Source organism: Microcaecilia unicolor, chromosome 2, assembly GCF_901765095.1.
Source record: "Microcaecilia unicolor chromosome 2, aMicUni1.1, whole genome shotgun sequence".
In the NCBI taxonomy this organism is placed as follows: Eukaryota; Metazoa; Chordata; class Amphibia; order Gymnophiona; family Siphonopidae; genus Microcaecilia; species Microcaecilia unicolor.
In genome coordinates this window covers 27,392,398-27,411,601 of record NC_044032.1, presented here as the reverse complement: position 1 = coordinate 27,411,601, position 19,204 = coordinate 27,392,398, and the positions used below count along the sequence as shown (strand labels likewise).

The 19,204-nt window shown below is 45.8% G+C and overlaps 1 protein-coding gene across 1 annotated transcript in view; it reads right to left on the bottom strand.

Moving 5' to 3' along the window:
- LOC115462831 (DDB1- and CUL4-associated factor 12) overlaps window positions 1–19,204 on the bottom strand; it is a 105,221-nt gene that overhangs the window by 28,714 nt on the left and 57,303 nt on the right. The window contains exons 6-7 of the mRNA XM_030192862.1: window positions 1,836–1,901; window positions 315–477 (exon numbers count right to left, since the gene is read on the bottom strand). Of these exons, the coding sequence (XP_030048722.1) occupies window positions 315–477; window positions 1,836–1,901 (229 nt within the window). The remainder of the gene's footprint in view (window positions 1–314; window positions 478–1,835; window positions 1,902–19,204) is intronic.

Genomic DNA, 19,204 nt, shown 5'->3' with positions numbered 1-19,204 from the left:
CTTAGCTACTTGACAAGTAATGCACAGACCTGACCTGCACCTATACACAGTCTCGTGTCTTGGCTTCCTCCCACTGCCACCTGCATTCCCATTTGCCTGCCAAGTAACCTATCCACAAGCTACTCCCTGATCATTTCTGTGGAACTACAACCACACAACCTACTGTAATTGAACCAGGGTCTCTGCATGAAGTCACTGTCTCGGTAGAAGATTAACCTTGTTGGCTAGCTTAAGATCATTAAGATTTACAAAAAAAACCTTTCACAAGAAAAAATAAAATTCAGAGTGAACTAGGAGAAGATACAAACCCTTACCACTGCCTTTTTCTCTGGAAGAGACAGATTTAACATTATGAGGTGGCTGTCTTGGGTCCAAGAAAGAGACGTGGGCCTGAGACCCCACCGCGTACACAGACCATTCCCGACCATAGGCCAGACAGACATTCTCTCTACAGTATGGCAGCTTGGTGGAAAGCAGCTGAAAATGAGAGGAACACACACATTAACTTCAACACCTAAAATAACCCAAAATATTTCTACATCATACTCTTAAAAGGATAGCTTTACCTCTTCCTCTTTTAACAAATGCAGCAGATGTAAGGCTTTTATGTAAGGCTTTTAAAATACTATTGCTAAGCAATCAGGAAGTGCACTATAACAAACCAAATGAAAACTTAGTGTCAGGAAGGCTATTATGCCTCGGCTTTTTTTTTTTTTTTTTTTGAGGGGGTGGGTGGAGTGGGTCCCCGATCAGAGTCACATCACTCTGACCTGAAGCTCTGCACCAAGAATAACCTTTTTTCTTTTTTTAAGAGTACAGAGCCAATTTCCTTCGTCACTAGAAATCTCTTTGGCTTTACTTATTTATGTGTGTGTCTTCTATAAATTTCAGCAGAAACTGTTATTGAATTTTCCCATCAAGTTTCATTCTAAAAGCATCAAGTGCATTTCTAGCAACTATGTAGAGGGTAGTTATCAATTTGAATTACGAGAAAAAACAGCTGAACAATCTGTGTGCACAACTGAATGGCTGGGCATGGCACACAAGACCAACCAGTACTTGGAAGAATAGCGATGGATCTCACCATGTTCCTGGCTGGGAGAGGTGGTGAGGGAGACGGAAGCAGGTGGGGTGCTGAAAACTGGACACCTGGACATTCCTACTCCCTGCTCCTCACTATTAGTACTTCATTAACACCTGTGGGAGCTACCACCTCTTTTTTCATCACCCAGATTAATGTTTCTTTCCACTTGCCAGGATCTGCTGGCTCACTGCTCCTCCTTCATTGCCATCGTTTTTGCTTCTCTTTAACTTCCATGTACCCATTTCCTTCCTCCTCTCTTCCCATGCAGACTTTCACTTAGGGTAAGGAAGGGAAACACCTTTGTGCAATGCTTGTAAGCATGCACTTTCCACCTTGTATTCTTTACAAGAGCTCCGTATTTACAGTACCTCAAATTACCTTGTATATTAGGTCAAATGGTGCAAGCATGCCATTTGTAATACAGCCAATCCTCTTCAGATTGACAGTTTATGATACCGGCTGACAAGCATAAACCCAAGAGGACTCATTTCCAAATGGATTACTTTAAAAATCTGAGTACGTGTGTTAATGCATGTATTACTTTTTCATATTAAGGGAAGCGAATCAAAGGTTGCTCTTCCTTTTGATTATATAAATTGTTGAGTTATAACACTACCAGGGTAAAAAAAAAAAGCCTTTTAGGTCACAGAAGATATTTGAGATCATCACTGCAATTCAAGAATAGTAATAAGCTTATTAACCTTACTAAAATATCCGTAAGATGACTGTAGGAATAGACAACCTAAGGTACCTTTGTCAAAGTGTGCTCTGCTCTCCAAAGGTGAAAGTAGCCATCCAGTGACACAGCGCCCAGCTCCTAGAACAAGCCACAAAATCATAAGTGCTTCAACAATAGTTCCACTCGTTTGCATCTCCTAGTTTTCTGTGGCAGTTTGGGGTAAATCCTGTAGTAAGAATTAGAATTCTGTGGCACAGTTTCTGAAATTATGGCAACTGTGTAATTTAATTTAACACATTTGCAGAAAATAAATCAACTTCTAACCTACCATTGCTAATCTTTGAAAGCTCAGTCTTCTTACTGTTAAGTGCCAGCGTACTCACAATTAACTATCATCTGAAGATGTGCACCAAATTAATTCACTGCCCATCCAGGCACCACTGTCGGAATGCCATTTGGAGACAAATATGCGGATAACCCTAATGACAACTTACCCAGAAAGTTTTTTTTTTTTAAACAGTATATGCTAAAGAAATATATTACATTACACCTTTAATATACTGCAAATTAAGGGAATAGAGGTTTACAACAACTACAAACTGGAAGCGCAAGTAAGAAGTAGCTACAATGGACTAGGTTACAAGCCTAAGTATCTCTATATATAAAAGGCACCACCAACGTTCTAAATGAAGCCTCCAGCCGGAAGTGTGAAGGGGGAGAGATATCCGGTTTCCCCATGAGTGTCTGCCCCACCCTCGCTCTCTCTGTAACACAAACAGTGAAGGAAAACACAGCAAAGCACGAAATCAAATCGCTCTCTCTGTAACAGTGAAGGACTCAGAGGGGGGAGGGGAGAGAGGGCAGAAGCCCTCACTATCTCTGTAACACAAACACAGCAGGAAACTTAACACTGAAGGACTCGACTCCGAGGGGGGACGGGACAGAGAGCACAGGGGAAGGGAGAGAGGGCAGAGGGCAGGGACACACACACTCCCACATGCACACAGAAGAAACCTTGCTAGCCCCCGTTTCTTTTGCATCAGAAACGGGGCTTTTTTTTACTAGTTATAGATAAAAGAACAAGAAAAACACAGAAGGGGGATGGTGGGAGTGCAAGTCAGAAAGGACAGTGATGCCACCCAGGATGTGACTGATGGCCAAAGTGCAGTAGAGACCAGTTCAGAGTGGGAACAACTGGGTAAATTAAGTCATCAGCATCATTAGGGTTTCGGTGCCATTCAGGCTACCTTCAAAGGAAATGTCTGAGCAAAGTAAAAAGGCAACACCTTTTTAAATTTATTAAAATAAGTCTTTTCCTTTTTTTTTTCTTCCCTGAGTTGGGGTGGGAAATAAGGGTGGGTATAGAAGATCGGCTAGTTAAGTAGATTGAAAAGATAACGAAAATGAATAACCTTATATTGATGTTGGGTTGCCTTTTTGTGTTATGCAACTGGAATTTGTATGTGTCACACGACAACGCTGCTGTTTCATTTTTGACATCAATAAGAACGGTCTGACTGGAGAACGGGAGGCTATGAGAAACAAGGCCTCCGGTTTGGACTCTGAATTATACAATTGAAGGACTTCCAGATAATACATGACAGATGTGGTTGAACTTAATATATCCTTTTAGTTATCAGACCATATGATCGTCTGAAAAAAACTGCGTATGTTGCACGTGCTGTTACTGTATAAATAAACCCAGATGCTCAGAAGTTTGAGAGGAGGGTGGGTTATGGGAATAGACAGGTCGGGAAGGAAAGTGTTAAAATGTTGATGATATGATTCCTATTCTCCACTTATGTGGAAGTTTTGGTTCTGTAATATGTTATATCTAGAGCATGTTGACACTTTATTTTGAAATAGCATCAATAAAAATGTTGAAACATAAAATAAGTCTTTTCCGAGCAAATATCTAGAGGCAAACTACTTCAAAAGGGAAAGCACAATTGCATTAAAACATTAGTGTCTTGAGCAGTCAAGTGGATATTGTGAGAAAGGAAAACAAAGAATATGATGTAAGGAATGCAATAATCTTGTAGGAATGTATGGTATAAGTAAACCATAAAGGGCAAGACAGAGTAGCTTAAACAAAATTTGAAAAGAAACTGGGAGTCCGTGTTTCTTGATCAAGGAAAAAAAAAACATCAAATTTCTTTGTTTCAGAGTAACTTCACTGAAGAGTTCTGTATGAGTTGAAGTCTCCTCCACTGAGACAGCTTCATCTTCTAATAAGGAGTTACAATAGTTCAAATGGGAAATGAATAAGGAGACCCAGAACTTTCAAGCCTAAGAGAGAACGAACTGCATTAATTTGTCTGTGTGAAAAAGTATTTTTTGACTAAATTAGAAATATGTGAATCAAATGTTAAACATAAGAGTAGCCATACTGGGTCAGACCAATGGTCCATCTAGCCCAGTATCCTGTTTCCAAGAGTGGCCAATGGCAGAAACTCAAATTGTGGCAACCACAATCCCAGAGCAAGTAGTGGCTTCCCCCATGTCTGTCTCAATAGCAGACTATAGGCTTTTCCACTAGGAACTTCCCAAACCTTTTTTTTTAAACCCTGATATGCTGATCGCTGTTACCACATCCTCCAGCAGCGAGTTCCAAAGCTTAACTATTCGTTGAGTGTAAAAATATTTCCTCCTATTTGTTTTAAAAGTATTTCCATGTAACTTCCTTGAGTGTCTCCTAGTCTTTGTACTTTTGGAAAGAGGAAAATAATAAATTTGCTTCTACTCGTTCTACACCACTCAGGATTTTGTAGACCTCAATCATATCTCCCCTCATCCATCTCTTTTCCAAGCTGAAAAGCCCAAACCTCATATGAGCAGTTTCATCCCTTTTATCATTTATCATTTCGGCAGCTCTTCTTTGAACCTTTTCTAATTCCACTATATCTTTTTTGAGATACAGTGACCAGAAGTGAATGCAGTACTCAAGGTGCGGTCACACCACGAAGAGATAGAGGCATTATTATATTTTTGGTCTTACCATACCTTTCCTAATAATTCCTAGCACCCTGTTTGCTTTTTGGCTGCTGCCGCTGCACACTGAGCAGAAAATCTCAGCATATTATCTACGACGACACCTAGATCTTTTCCTTGAGTGCTGACCCCCAACGTGGACCCTAGCATCAGGTAACTACGATTTGGATTATTCTTTCCAGTGTGCATCACCTACATTAAATTTCATGTGCCATTTGAAGGCCCAGTCTTCCAATTTCCTAATTTTCATAGTCTCCATGTGTTTTAACAACCTTGAATGATTTTGTGTCATCTGCAAATATAATCACCTCACTCATCGTTCCGAGTCCCATATCATTTATAAATATGTTAAATAGCACCAGTTCCAGTATAGATCCTTGTAGCATTCCACTGTTTACCCTCCTCCATTGAGAGAAATGACCACTTAACCCTATCCTCTGTATTCTGTCCAATAATTCCTAATCCACACCAGAACCTTGCCTCCTATCCTCTTTGATTTTCTCAGGAGGGTGAGATGCTGTATGGAGAGAGGCCAGAGAGAGAGAAATGCTGGACATAGGGGTGGAAGAAAGGGAGAGATGGTGCATGGGGGGAGAGAGGGAGAAATACTGGACATGATGTGTAGTGGGGGGGAGGGAGACATGTGTGGCCAGTGGTGTGTGTGTGGGAGGGGGGGATGCCGCAAAAGATTTCTTGGACACTAAGGGTACCTTGAACTAAAAAAGTTTCGTAACCAAATGGCAGATGAAATTTAATGCATACAAATGAAAAAGTGTATGGAGTATTGTGTTCCTTGCGAAGGATGTTAAAAAAAATGGAAGCGGTGCAAAGAAAAGCTACGAGAATGGTATGGGATTTGCGTTCCAAGACGTATGAGCAGAGACTTGCTGACCTGAACATGTATACCCTGGAGGAAAGGAGGAACAGGGGTGATATGATACAGACGTTCAAATACTTGAAAGGTATTAATCCGCAAAAAAATCTTTTCCGGAGATGGGTAGGCAGTAGAACGAGAGGACATGAAATGAGATTGAAGGGGGGCAGACTCAGGAAAGATGTCAGGAAGTATTTTTTCATGGAGAGGGTGGTGGATGCTTGGAATGCCCTCCCGCGGGAGGTGGTGGAGATGAAAACGGTAACGGAATTCAAACATGTGCGGGATATGCATAAAGGAATCCTGTGCAGTAGGAAATGGATCCTCAGAAGCTTAGCCGAAATTGGGTGGCGGAGCAGGTGGGGGAAGAGGGGTTGGTGGTTGGGAGGCGAGGATAGTGGAGGGCAGACTTATACGGTCTGTGCCAGAGCCAGTGATGGGAGGCGGGACTGGTGGTTGGGAGGCGGGAAATACTGCTGGGCAGACTTATACGGTCTGTACCCTGAAAAAGGCAGGTACAAATCAAGGTATGGTATACACATATGAGTTTATCTTGTTGGGCAGACTGGATGGACCAGGCAGATCTTTTTCTGCCGTCATCTACTATGTTACTATGTGATGCATGTTGGAAGGAATAATCCAAAATCATAGTTACCTGATGATAGGGTCCACCTTAGGTGTCAGCAACCAAGAAAAAGACCTGTCATTGTAGACACTACGCTGAATTCTTCTGCCCAGTGTGCGCCAGCGTCCAAAAAAGCAAACAAGATTCTAGGAAGTATTAGGAAAGGGATGGTAAATAAGACCAAGAATATTATAATGCCTCTGAATCGCTCCATGGTGCAACCTCATCTTGAGTAGTCAATTCTGGTTGCCATATCTCAAAAAATTATATATCAGAATTAGAAAAAAGATTCAAAGAAGAGCAACTAAAATGATAAAGGGGATGAAACTTCTCACATATGAGGAAAGGCTAAAGAGGTTAGGGCTCTTCAGGTTGGAAAAGAGATGGTTGAGAGGGGATACGATTGAGTTCTACAAATTCCCGAGTGGTGTAGAATGGGTAAACGTGAATCGATTTTCACTTTTTCAAAAAGTAAAAAGACTCCAGGGGACACTCAATGAAGTTACATAGAAATTCTTTTAAAACAAATAGGAGGAAATATTTTTTTCACTGAAAGAAGAGTTAAGCTCTGGAACTCATTGCCGGAGGATGCTGTTAACAGCAGTTAGTGTATCTGGGTTTAAAAAAAGGTTTGGACAAGACCTTGGAGGAAACATCCATAGTTTGCTATTGAGATAGACATGGGGGAAGCTACTGCTTGCCCTGGGATTGGTAGCATGGAATGTTGCTATTATTTGGGCTTCTGCCAGGTATTTGTGACCTGGATTGGCCATTGTTGGAAGCAGGATACTGGGCTACAGGGACCACTGGTCTGACTCTGTATGGCTATTCTTAAGTATTTGCTCAGGTTACTTCTGAGTTTATCCCCTTTCACCTTCATCCTATTTTCAAATGCTCAAGATATAGCATTGCTAGATCTCTTCTCAGCCCAAGCTTCTGTTATTTAAGAGACGAATGAACACAGTACAGTAGAGAACTGTCTGTTCAAAATAGTTAAGATAAAGGCCATTCCAGATTAGAAGCTGACAAACTGCTTTTTCTGTTTTCAGCTTAAACTGAAGCCGAAACTTATCGCCTAGTTTCAGATAAAACCGAAAACTAAAGTTTGGTTGTGTGAATGTGAACCAATGAGGCTCACTGGGGATTGTCAGAGCCTGCAGTTGGCTACCCTCTGCTAAACTCATAGGAAATTACCCTCCAGTCCCAGAACTGCAAGCACAGGGTGATAACGAGAAGATCCATTTTAACATGGATTTCTCAACAAGTCTGGCACTTTTAGGTTCCCAAGTCAATGCAGGTTAAATATCCTTTGAGTCAGAAACTTTGTGAGAACATGTTAAAAAATAAAAAATAATCATCATGGTTACCAGCTTTTTATGCTTACTAAAACTGTCCCACACGGAACAAGAGAAAGCAGCACTGAAATGTTTCCCATTTTATATTTAGTTATAAAACTGATTAAGGAAAAGAATGATACAGAATTTTACTAAAATAGGGTAAAGGAGTCCAGAAACTGGTCTACACTGTGGACAGCCTGATGAACAACCCAGAATTTAAAAAAGCACATTGATATTACTGAATGCAAGGACTACATGCTCTGAAAAATTACAACGAACTGCAATACATTTCTCAAACTTTCTAATATTTAAACCATTTCATTGCAGAATTTCCCTACTAACACTATAAGCTGACCAGTACCTTGTGCTTGAAAACAATCACTATAGATTCCGCTCTATCTTTTTCTCTCTCTCTCATAGAATCTAGCTTTGCATGCCACGAGTTTGATAAGGCTGCATCTTCAATATACCCAACAGAGCCTGGAAACACTTTAGAATCATCCAAATAGTATCCAAGCCAGAATATATATTATTTCAATAATGAAAGACCATATTTCACCTCCAAGCAAAATAGCCTTCGTACACACAGACCTCAGCTAATGAAACAAACTCAAGCACCACAGTGCTTTTACAATGGCCGATTTTGTACCACATTTTAAGTGACATCTCATATATCTCCACAGAAAGGCAAATGCCTAAGCAGCTTATCAGGAGTGGAGTAGCAGCCTAGTGGTAAGTGCAGCGGCTTTTGATCCTCGGGAACTGGGTTCAATTCCCACTGCAGCTCCTTCTGACTGTGGGCAAGTCACTTAACCCTCCATTGCCCCGGGTACAAAATAAGTACCTGTATATATGTAAACCGCTTTGACTGTAATTGCAAAATACCACAGAAAGGCAGTATATCAAGTCCCATTTCCCTTTCTCCTTTCCCTATCCCAAATGTACATAGACATAAATTCATGCTAAACATTTGTATCAAAAAGCATTTACTTGGAGCACTCTATTCACCATATAAACTACTTTGCAAGATCATAACTGCATTACTTGCAATCACATTACACACAAAAATGAAAAGCAAAGAGTAGCCCCCTCCCCCAGACTACCTTACAAAAAAAAGGTAAAATTATGTATAATCATACCTGATAATTTTCTTTCCATTAATCATAGCTGATCAATCCATAGACTGGTGGGTTGTGTCCATCTACCAGCAGGTGGAGATAGAGAGCAAACTTTTGCCTCCCTATATGTGGTCATGTGCTGCCGGAAACTCCTCAGTATGTCGATATCAAAGCTCCATCCGCAGGACTCAGCACTTAGAGAATTACACCCACAAAGGGACACTCTGCCCAGCTCACCACCGCCGAAACGGGGGAGGGGAAGTAACCCAGCTCATCCCCACACAAGTGGGGGAGGGGAATCCGTCCAGCTCATCCCCGCGGAGCGGGGGAGGGACACCACACCCGCCGATGCGGGGGGATCTGGCTTATCCTGCAACCGCAACCGCGGGAGGAGCTGACTGACCCGAACACCGCCGAAGCGGGAGGGGTACAAAGCTGCCCTACAGCCGCACGAAGCGGGAGGGAGTGCCGGCAGAATTTAAATCTCAATCCAGCCCCGCAAAACGGAGGGGAGAGGAATGCAGCAGCTCACTGTAACACAAACTCGTCTCAACTCTTGAAGAATCCAAGTGAAAAAATAACTTGAACGCGAAGTCTTCCTGAACAGGAACTGAAGACTAAACTTGAACCTGAAATGCAACCAGAATAAAAACAGTACAGATATCTGGGAGGGGCTATGGATTGATCAGCTATGATTAATGGAAAGAAAATTATCAGGTATGATTATACATAATTTTACCTTCCATATCATCAAGCTGATCAATCCATAGACTGGTGGGATGTACCGAAGCAGTACTCACCCAGGGCGGGACATTGAAATCCCTGACCTCAACACTGAAGCTCCAAACCGGGCCTCCGCCCATGCAGCCACAGTCAAACGGTAATGCTTGGAGAATGTATGAGCCGAAGCCCAAGTTGCCGCCTTGCATATCTCTTCCAAGGAGACGGATCCGGCCTCTGCCATCGAGGCCGCCTGAGTTCTCGTGGAGTGAGCCTTCAGCTGGATAGGCGGCACCTTCCCCGCGGCCACATAAGCCGCTGCAATGGCTTCCTTGACCCATCTTGCCACTGTAGGCTTAGCAGCCTGCAGACCCTTACGAGGACCTGCAAACAGGACAAACAGATGATCCGATTTCCGGAAATCATTGGTCACTTCCAAGTATCTGATGATGACTCGTCTCACATCCAGATATTTAAGAGCAGAGTACTCCTCTGGGTAGTCCTCCCTACGAAAGGAAGGGAGACAGAGCTGCTGATTCACATGGAAGCGAGAAACAATCTTGGGCAGGAAGGAAGGCACTGTGCGAATAGTCACTCCTGCCTCAGTGAACTGCAGAAAAGGCTCTCGACATGAGAGCGCCTGGAGCTCGGAAACTCTTCTGGCTGAAGTGATAGCCACCAAAAAGACTGCTTTCAACGTCAGGTCTTTCAGAGATGCCCTCGACAAGAGTTCAAAAGGCGGCTTCTGCAATGCTCTTAGCACCAGGTTGAGATTCCACGCAGGCACCACTGAGTGCAGAGGAGGGCGCAGGTGATTAACTCCCTTGAGAAAGCGCACCACATCTGGCTGTGAAGCCAGGGAAGCAGCCTTCAGGCGGCCCCTGAAGCAAGCCAGAGCCGCTACCTGGACTTTAAGGGAACTGAGCGACAGGCCTTTCTCCAGACCTTCTTGCAGGAACGCCAACACTGAAGCAATTGGAGCAGTGAAGGGAGAAAGTGAGCCTGCTTCACACCACGCTGCAAAGATACGCCAAACCCTGGCGTAAGCAGTAGAAGTAGAGCGCTTCCTCGCTCTCAGCATAGTGGCGATGACCTTGTCTGAGAAGCCCTTCTTCCTCAGACGCTGCCGCTCAATAGCCAGGCCGTAAGACCAAAGGGGGAGGGATCCTCCATCACCACGGGACCCTGATGCAACAGGCCCTGCTCCACTGGCAGCCGCAGAGGATCGTCGACTGAGAGCCTGATCAAGTCCGCATACCAGGGACGTCTGGGCCAATCCGGACCCACCAGGATTACCCTGCCGGGATGCTTTGCCATCCGGTCTAGCACCCTGCCCAACATGGGCCAGGGCGGGAACACATAGAGGAGCTCTTGTGTCGGCCACTGTTGGAGAAGAGCATCTACTCCCAGGGATCGAGGGTCCCGTCCTCTGCTGAAGAAGCGCGGCACTTGGCAATTGGCCGATGACGCCATCAGATCTAGGCTCGGCTGGCCCCAGCGCTTCGTGATGTCCAAGAACGCCTGAGCCGATAGCTGCCACTCTCCGGGCTCCAAGGTATGGCGACTGAGAAAGTCCGCCTTGACATTCATTACTCCGGCAATGTGGGCCGCTGAAAGCTGCTCCAGGTTCGCTTCCGCCCACTGGCAAAGATTCATAGCCTCCTTGGCTAGAGGGGCGCTCTTGGTACCTCCCTGGCGGTTGACATAGGCCACAGCCGTGGCATTGTCCGACAGTACCCGTACAGGCTTCAACACCAGTACCGGGATGAACTCCAAAAGCGCCAACCGAATGGCTCTGAGTTCCAGGAGGTTGATAGACCACTTTGCCTCTGCAGGAGACCAGAGCCCCTGCGCTGTCCTTCCCAAGCAGTGGGCTCCCCAGCCCGACAAGGAGGCGTCCGTCGTGACGACAATCCACTCTGGGGTCACCAGAGGCATTCCCGCAGACAACTTGTCTGTCTGCATCCACCAGCTCAGCGCCTTGCGCACTGCTGGGTCCAAGGGGAGTCACACAGCATAATCCTCCGACAGCGGAGTCCAGCGCTGCAGCAAAGAGTGTTGAAGTGGTCTCATATGAGCCCTGGCCCAGGGCACTACTTCCATCGTGGCCGTCATAGAGCCCAACAGCTGCACATAGTCCCAAGCCCGAAGAGGAGAGGCTACCAGGAACTGGTCCACCTGAGCCTGAAGTTTGACAATCCGATTGTCTGGCAGGAACACTCTGCCCACTTGGGTGTCGAATCGAACTCCCAGGTACTCCAGGGACTGAGTCGGGCGCAGCTGGCTCTTCTCCCAGTTGATGATCCATCCCAGGGAGCTCAAAAGAGCAACTACCCGGTCCACAGCTTTGCCGCACTCTGCATAAGAGGGGGCTCGGATCAACCAGTCGTCCAGATAAGGATGGACTTGTACCCCTTCCTTTCGTAGGAAGGCCGCGATGACCACCATTACTTTGGAAAAGGTCCGCGGAGCAGTAGCCAACCCGAATGGGAGGGCTCTGAACTGGAAGTGTCGTCCCAGGACTGCAAAACGCAGAAAGCGTTGATGAGGAGGCCAGATGGGAATATGCAGATACGCTTCCTTGATGTCCAGGGAAGCCAAGAACTCTCCTGCCTTCACTGCCGCTATAACAGAGCGGAGAGTCTCCATGCGAAAGTGCCGCACTTTCAAGGCCCGATTGACCCCTTTGAGGTCGAGGATAGGCCGGACAGACCCTCCTTTCTTTGGTACCACAAAGTAAATGGAGTAACGTCCCTTGCCAAGCTGACTTTCTGGCACAGGAACGACCGCGCCCAGGTGGATCAGATTGTCCAAGGTCTGCTGCACTGCCACAGCTTTGACCGGAGACTTGCAGGGGGAGAGTACAAACCCGTCTTTTAAGGGTCGGCAGAACTCTAGCTTGTAGCCGTCTCTGATGACTTCCAGCACCCACGCGTCTGAAGTTATTGTGGTCCACTCGCCCAGAAACGAGGACAGCCGTCCTCCAATCTGCACTGGGGGGTGGACCAAGGCCCCGTCATTGGGTACGAAACCCTGGGGGAGGACCGGAGTGAGCACCTCCGGGACGGCGGTCTCTGCGAAAGGAATGCTGCTTGGGGGAGAAATTCCTCTTGAAGGAAGAGGGGGCAGAGGAACCCGACTTGCCCGGGCGATACCGACGGGCTTCCTGTAACCGTCCTCTGGAGGGACCGGGACGAGTACTAGCCCGAGCCCTGACCTCTGGTAATTTCTTGCCCTTAGACGTGCCGAGATCGGTCACGATTTTGTCCAGCTCGACCCCAAAGAGCAGCTTGCCTTTAAAAGGCAATCTAGCCAGGCGGGATTTAGAGGCGTGGTCAGCAGACCAATGTTTCAGCCAAAGCCACCGCCGCGCAGAGATTGTCTGAGCCATGCCTTTAGCTGAGGCCCTCAAGACATCATACAGCAAGTCTGCCAAATAGGCTAAGCCCGATTCCAGGGCCGGCCAATCAGTCCTCAAGGAATGATCCGAGGGGGAAGCCCGCTGCACCATAGTCAGGCACGCCCTGGCCACATAGGAGCCGCAAACTGAGGCCTGCAAACTTAAAGCAGCCGCCTCAAAGGACGACCTTAAGGCCGCCTCCAATCTTCTGTCTTGGGCGTCCTTTAGGGCCGTGCCACCTTCCACCGGCAATGCCGTTTTCTTAGTCACCGCAGTGATTAAAGAATCCACGGTAGGCCACAGATAGGCCTCACGTTCACTCACAGCCAAAGGATAGAGGCGGGACATAGCCCTAGCCACTTTAAGGCTCGCTTCCGGGACATCCCATTGAGCCGAAATTAAGGTGTGCATGGCATCATGCACGTGGAAGGTTCTAGGAGGGCGCTTCGTCCCCAGCATAATGGCAGAGCCAACAGGGGCTGAGGGAGAGACGTCCTCCGGAGAGGAAATCTTCAAAGTGTCCATGGCCTGTAACAACAGGTTGGGCAAATCCTCTGGGCTAAAAAGCCGCGCTGCAGAGGGGTCATCCGCTCCATCCGGGATCCATCTCCTCCAAGGAATCCGCAAAGGACCGTTGGGAGACCTCAGACACGCTGCCCTCATCTACATCGGAGGAGACAAAGTCCTCCAAGGCCTGGGAATCAACCCGAGGACGTTTACCTCTGGGAACCTCAACCTCTTTACCAGACGAGGGAGCAGGGGCAGCGTTTTGCATGAGGAAAGCCTGATGCAGCAGCAAAACAAACTCGGGGGAGAAACCCCCCAGACTGTGCACTTCCGCAGCCTGGGCAACAGCCCTAGACGCACCCTCAACCGGCGCTCGCGAGAGCGGGGGAGAGACATGCTGCGCATCCAAAATGGCGTCCGGCGCGACACTCCGCGAAGGAGCCGCGCGGGAAGAACGGCGCTTAACTTTAGCCGCTTTTGTGCCGTCGCCCAAATTAAGGGCGTTCATGGCATTAATGTCTCCAACCTCAAGGGCGGCCCACGAAGAAGCCGTCCGAGCCGCGTGGCCGGCCAAGATGGCGGAGGCGAGGAGCGGGGGATGGGCGTTTATGGCGGGAAAAACCGCCACGCCGGAGGAAGGACCGGGACATTCATCGGTCCCGAAACTGTCACCCAACAAGGGCGAATCAGGCTGTAAGACCCCCGCATCCCCTCTAGAAGCGCTCAAGCGATCCGGGGAGCGACCCTTTTGCGCCCTCGCCCTCCGACGCCATATGCCACGAGGAGAAGAATCGGGGAACCCCCTGCCCGCTATAAAAAGGTAAAAATTACCTACTGTCCGCTCCGAGCTGTAACGAACTGGTGTCCCAGTGAGTAGCTGCAATGAACGTTTAAATAAACGTCGAAATAAACGCCTTTAAGGACGTTTAAAAATTTTTTATTTTTTTTTTTTTTCAACGGAGCCAGCGGGAGGGGGGAGAAAAGGAGGGACCTGGCACCACCAGGTTTGCACTTGCTCAAAAGAGCCCCCAACCCCAGGCACTCAACAAAACCTAAAAATTAGGCTTGGAGGCCTAGCCAGAGCTGCTGCTGTGTGTGACCACCACCTGCTGAGATAGAGAACATACTGAGGAGTTTCCGGCAGCACATGACCACATATAGGGAGGCAAAAGTTTGCTCTCTATCTCCACCTGCTGGTAGATGGACACAACCCACCAGTCTATGGATTGATCAGCTTGATGATATGGAACGCCCATTTTTTAAAAGGTTCCAGGGGAGATCCGGGAAATTATAGACCGGTGAGTCTGACGTCGGTGTCAGGGAAAATGGTAGAGGCTATTATTAAAAACAAAATTACAAAGCACATCCAAGGACATGGATTACTGAGACCGAGTCAGCACAGCTTTTGTGTGGGGAAATCTTGTCTGTCCAATTTACTTCAATTCTTTGAAGGAGTAAACAAACATGTGGACAAAGGGGAGCCAGTTGATATTGTATATCTGGATTTTCAAAAGGCGTTTGACAAGGTACCTCATGAAAGGCTACAGAAGAAATTGGAGGGTCATGGGATAGGAGGAAAAGTCCTATTGTGGATTAAAAACTGGTTGAAGGATAGGAAACAGAGAGTGGGGTTAAATGGGCAGTATTCAAAATGGAGAAGGGTAGTTAGTGGGGTTCCTCAGGGGTCTGTGCTAGGACCGCTGCTTTTTAATATATTTATAAATGATTTAGAGATGGGAGTAACTAGCAAGGTAATTAAATTTGCTGATGACACAAAGTTATTCAAAGTCGTTAACTCGCGACAGGATTGTGAAAAATTACAGAAGGACCTTACGAGACTGGGAGGCTAGATGGCAGATGACGTTTAATGTGAGCACGTGCAAGGTGATGCATGTGGGGAAAAAAGAACCCAAATTATAGCTACGTCATGCAAGGTTCCACGTTAGGAGTTATGGACCAAGAAAGAAATCTGGGTGTCGTCGTCGATAATGCACTGAAACCTTCTGCTCAGTGTGCTGCTGCGGCTCGGAAAGCGAATAGAATGTTGGGTATTATTAGGAAAGGTATGGAAAACAGGTGTAAGGATGTTATAATGCTGTTATATCGCTCCATGGTACGACCGCACCTTGAGTACTGTGTTCAATTCTGTTCGCCGCATCTCAAGAAAGATATAGTGGAATTGGAAGAGGTGCAGCGAAGGGCGACTAAAATTATAGCGGGGATGGGACGACTTCCCTATGAAGAAAGACTAAGGAGGCTAGGGCTTTTCAGCTTGGAGAAGAGACGGCTGAGGGGAGACATGATAGAGGTATATAAAATAATGAGTGGAGTGGAACAGGTGGATGTGAAGCGTCTGTTCACGCTTTCCAAAAATACTAGGACTAGGGGGCATGCGATGAAACTACAGTGTAGTAAATTTAAAACAAATAGGAGAATATCTTTCTTCACCCAACGCATAATTAAACTCTGGAATTTGTTGCCGGAGAACGTGGTGAAGGCGGTTAGCTTGGCAGAGTTTAAAAAGGGGTTAGACGGTTTCCTAAAGGACAAGTCCATAAACCGCTACTAAATGGACTTGGGAAAAATCCACAATTCCAGGAATAACATGTATAGAATGTTTGTACGTTTGGGAAGCTTGCCAGGTGCCCTTGGCCTGGATTGGCCGCTGTCGTGGACAGGATGCTGGGCTCAATGGACCCTTAGTCTTTTCCCAGTGTGGCATAACTTACGTAAGTATGAGTGAAGAAGCAGATGGATGGCATTTCAGATGCAATCAGTGAACTTACTGCCAGTATGCCTTACAAGTAAAAGACGTTCCGATTCTTCATTCGAGGGGCCAGATGTTTCAGTTATGTAGGTATACAGACTGCAATTCGGCTTGTTGTGTGTATGTGGTATGCTGCCCATGTGGGCTATGGTATCTTGGGCAAACCAGACACAAGATTAAAGCCCAGATCAACCAACATGTTAGTAATCTATGATTGCAACGTATGGAGGCTCCCTTTCTGTCCCACTGGCTGCAGGAGGGCATGGGGTTCAGGATTTAAGATTCATAGTTTTACATCAGGTGGTGGCTCCCAGGGGTGGTAATGTTTCTTTAATGGTACTTAGGAAGGAACAGCACATGATTTTCAATTGGAATACTATGGCCCCACATGGGTTAAACAGAGAAATTGATTGGCTCAGCATGTAGAGTCACATGTTTTTAAAGCTTTAATTCCCGGAATGCTCTACACACATGCGCGGGTGTCTTTCTGTTGTGAGACCTACTGTATGTCATGGGAGCAGTATGAGTTTTGTGCGGCCTGTTATGGCTGGTAAGAAGTGTTTTGGGTGCTTGTTTTGTGTGTTAATAGATAATATATGTAAGTATGTGTGGGTAGTAGTAGATGTGTTATGGGTTTTTATTTCAGGCACTTGACCCCTTATGACACTCAGGTGAGCGAAACACAGACCGTGTAGGGCCAAAAGCGTTTGTGGTTCTGTATTTTGGATGGGACCTGTTGGATTACAGTATATTGCAACCAGTTCGACACGGACTATGAAAAGACAGCGGGAGTGAAGAGACTCAACCAAGTCAATGGTGGAAAATAATTTGGAGGTGTTTGGAGGTTGTTGCGAATGAACTGCAATGACTTGAGCAGGGGTGATTTACCCTAAGAAAATACTTCTTACGTTGCAATGATCCTTATGTTTGAGAACTGCTTTTTTCATCTTGTAAGATATAGAATTGTTATAAGCACAAAGACTCTCACTTGTCTCATTTTTTTCACAAACCATGGTATGTGAAAATATTGCCTATATTGTTTATGTTACGGTTTGTTAAAGATGGTATATTTATATATGATACGGGTATGATGTATGCAGATAAAGCGAGTGAGTGGTTTTTAATATGTGTATACATTGCATAGAGAATTTGTGGTACATGATTTAATAAAGATATTAGAATATGTATAGCTGCCAGAGATCTGATGTGATTACTATAAAACTCAGGGAAAAGCACATTACCCTATTGTTGATGTAAACGCAAAGTTAACACACATGGGTTACAGCTTCATAGTACTCCTGGTGGATGGCAACTCTACTTCTCTGCTGTTCTGCAGAGTATCGAGAGCTGCATGATATACATTTTCATTTTTTTTTTAAATGAAGTTTGTATTGAGTATTTTTTCAAAATATATTCCAAACTTATCAAAATATAATCTGTACCATTTTTAGATTTTCACTGTCCACTATGTTTAGTCACTCAGTTCAAACATATAGACTAAATTATATTCTCTCAACTACAGTCCAAAATTGATTGCGAGTGCCTGGTCAAAGATGTTAGAAACTGTAAAGTGCATGGACAGGCCAATGGGAATTCTACATTGTGCAGTTTCAACAGAAAACCTGACTGTACATTTTATTTAGTTGTGATAACTATTCAGTTCATTCGCTAATAGATGATACTGACTGATTTACAGTGAGATCATTTACACTAGCTATTACCAGGGTAGTTCTCAAACTTTTCAAAAGATGACTATCTAATAAACACCAAAAAACCAAATGAAATCTGTAAAAGGTTGACATTATTTATATGGATCAATTTAGCAAACATAGTACTATGTTTTATTTTAAAATTTATTTTTGTAAATCACCTTCTCCATAAAACAATATCCTAAACACATCACAAAAACCTTAATCCCTTATAGCACAGCAGTTCTCAAATCTGTTCTGGGGGACCCAACAGCCAGTTGGATTTTCAAGATAGCCCTACTGAATATGCATGTGAGAGATTAGCCTATAATGGAGGTAAGTAGGCAAGCAAATCGCTCATGTTTTTTTTTTTTTTACATTTGTACCCCGCGCTTTCCAACTCATGGCAGGCTCAATGCGGCTTACATGGGGCAATGGAGGGTTAAGTGACTTGCCCAGAGTCACAAGGAGCTGCCTGTGCCTGAAGTGGGAATCGAACTCAGTTCCTTAGTTCCCCAGGACCAAAGTCCACCACCCTAACCACTAGGCCACTCCTCTACTGTTGCTACTATTTGAGATTCTACATGGAATGTTGCGATTCCACTAGCAACATTCCATGTAGAAGTCGGCCCTTGCAGATCACCAATGTGGCCGCGCAGGCTTCTGCTTCTGTGAGTCTGATGTCCTGCGCGTACGTGCAGGACGTCAGACTCACAGAAACAGAAGCCTGCGCAACCTTCTACATGGAATGTTGCTAGTGGAATAGCAACATTCCATGTAGAATCTCCAATAGTAGCAACATTCCATGAAGAATCTCCAATAGTAGCAACATTCCATGTAGAATCTCCAATAGTATCTATTTTATTTTTATTACATTTGTACCCTGCGCTTTCCCACTCATGGCAGGCTCAATGCAGCTTACATGGGGCAATGGAGGGTTAAGTGACTTGCCCAGAGTCACAAGGAGCTGCCTGTGCCTGGATTGGGAATCAATCTCACTTCCTCAGTTCCCCAGGACCAAAGTCCACCACCCTAACCACTAGGCCACTCCTCCATTAAGTATGTGCATACTTAATAGGGATCTCCTAAAAACCCAACAGGCTGGTGGTCCCTCAGGACAGATTTCAGAACCACCATCAGCAGGGGTGTAGCTACATGGGGCTCAGGCCCCCCCAGCATGTGGCCAGCATGCACGTCTCCCTGCTCCATTCTCTCTCTCCCTTCGCTCCTCTCGCAGTCTGGTGTCTTTTCTTCCTGTGGCCACGCCCCCTCCAGCACTGCAATCGTCCTATTTCAGCAGCATCTGAATCAATGTAGCCATGCCTGCTGCCTGCCAGCCCTGAAAGTTTTCCCTTTGCGCAACTTCGTGTTCGCATGTAGGTGGGCAGACTGCAGGCAGAGGCTTTGAAGAGGG